The sequence below is a fragment of the Aspergillus ruber genome (genome assembly GCF_000600275.1).
Source record: "Aspergillus ruber CBS 135680 unplaced genomic scaffold scaffold00072, whole genome shotgun sequence".
Classification (NCBI taxonomy): Eukaryota; Fungi; Ascomycota; class Eurotiomycetes; order Eurotiales; family Aspergillaceae; genus Aspergillus; species Aspergillus ruber.
Window position 1 is genome coordinate 1 of NW_024467368.1, and position 971 is coordinate 971.

Sequence of the window (971 nt, forward strand, 5' to 3'; positions counted from 1 at the left end):
TGGTGAAAATATGACGCGTTGAAGAATGATTGTTGGAAGTTGCGGAGAAAATGGTCAGCTCGGTTGTATGGTCAGCTCGGCTGTGGATTACGTTAAGTGGTATAGTACTTACATTAAGGGCTGTGAAAGGTGGACCTCACATCACCGCCCCCCGACGAAACAGCCTTATCCCATGCATCAGTAATTCTCCTTAAGCGCCAACATTCCTAAACTCCCGAAGCTCTGAACTACCAAGACACTCTGCCACAATCTGACAGCCCATTCAATCATCATGGGTATCGCGACAGATCTCTCTTTTCGGCTCGAGTCTCTCGAGGTTGACGAGCCGTGGATTGTGGAAAAGATGAATTTCGAAGCACTCGTGGAGTATCTCCAACCATCCAGCACGACATCGCCTACTGCGGCTGCCCAGAGAATTGACAACCTGATTCCAATGAAAAGAACCTTTATAGGCACCAGCTTTGGAATGAAGGAGGAGCCAGAGGGTCACATGTGGAAAATTTGGGGTCTCTTTATCGCTATATCCAAGCAAGTCCCCCATGACCATCCGTCTATGGGTCGCTTGGTTGCGTTGGTTTATGCACTTGCCGAGCTACCTCCCACTACTGAAGATCTGGACTGTTAGTATCATCATGTACATATTCTTATGATGTTGCTCTAGGGAACTGACTGAAGGCTTTAAAGCAAGATACTGATATTTGGACTGACCTCCCAATGCTGGGCCCGAGTTATGCAGAAGCCTGGATTGGTATGTCAGCCACCAAACCTAATCATCAATATATGCTAATATGTACATCAAGGCCCCGAATGTTATCGCGACAAGCTAACCCCTAAAATAAAAGCGGAATGGGTCAACTTCAACTCCTTTGCTGCACGTCTATTAAACCATGATATGGTATCTGTTAGGGGTTTAACTCAAGTTGTCTTAACCTAAAGCTACCCTTTACTATACAAGAAGGAATCGTTGAAGA

The 971-nt window shown here is 45.9% G+C and overlaps 1 protein-coding gene across 1 annotated transcript; it reads left to right on the top strand.

Moving 5' to 3' along the window:
* Positions 1–271: 271 nt before the first annotated feature.
* On the top strand, positions 272–934 carry EURHEDRAFT_382354 (DUF3632 domain-containing protein; the record flags this gene model as incomplete). The annotated part of the gene is made up of 3 exons (XM_040779526.1): positions 272–620; positions 689–748; positions 801–934. 3 exons carry the CDS (start codon positions 272–274, stop codon positions 932–934), a joined length of 543 nt encoding a protein of 180 aa, XP_040633683.1.
* Positions 935–971: the final 37 nt, after the last annotated feature.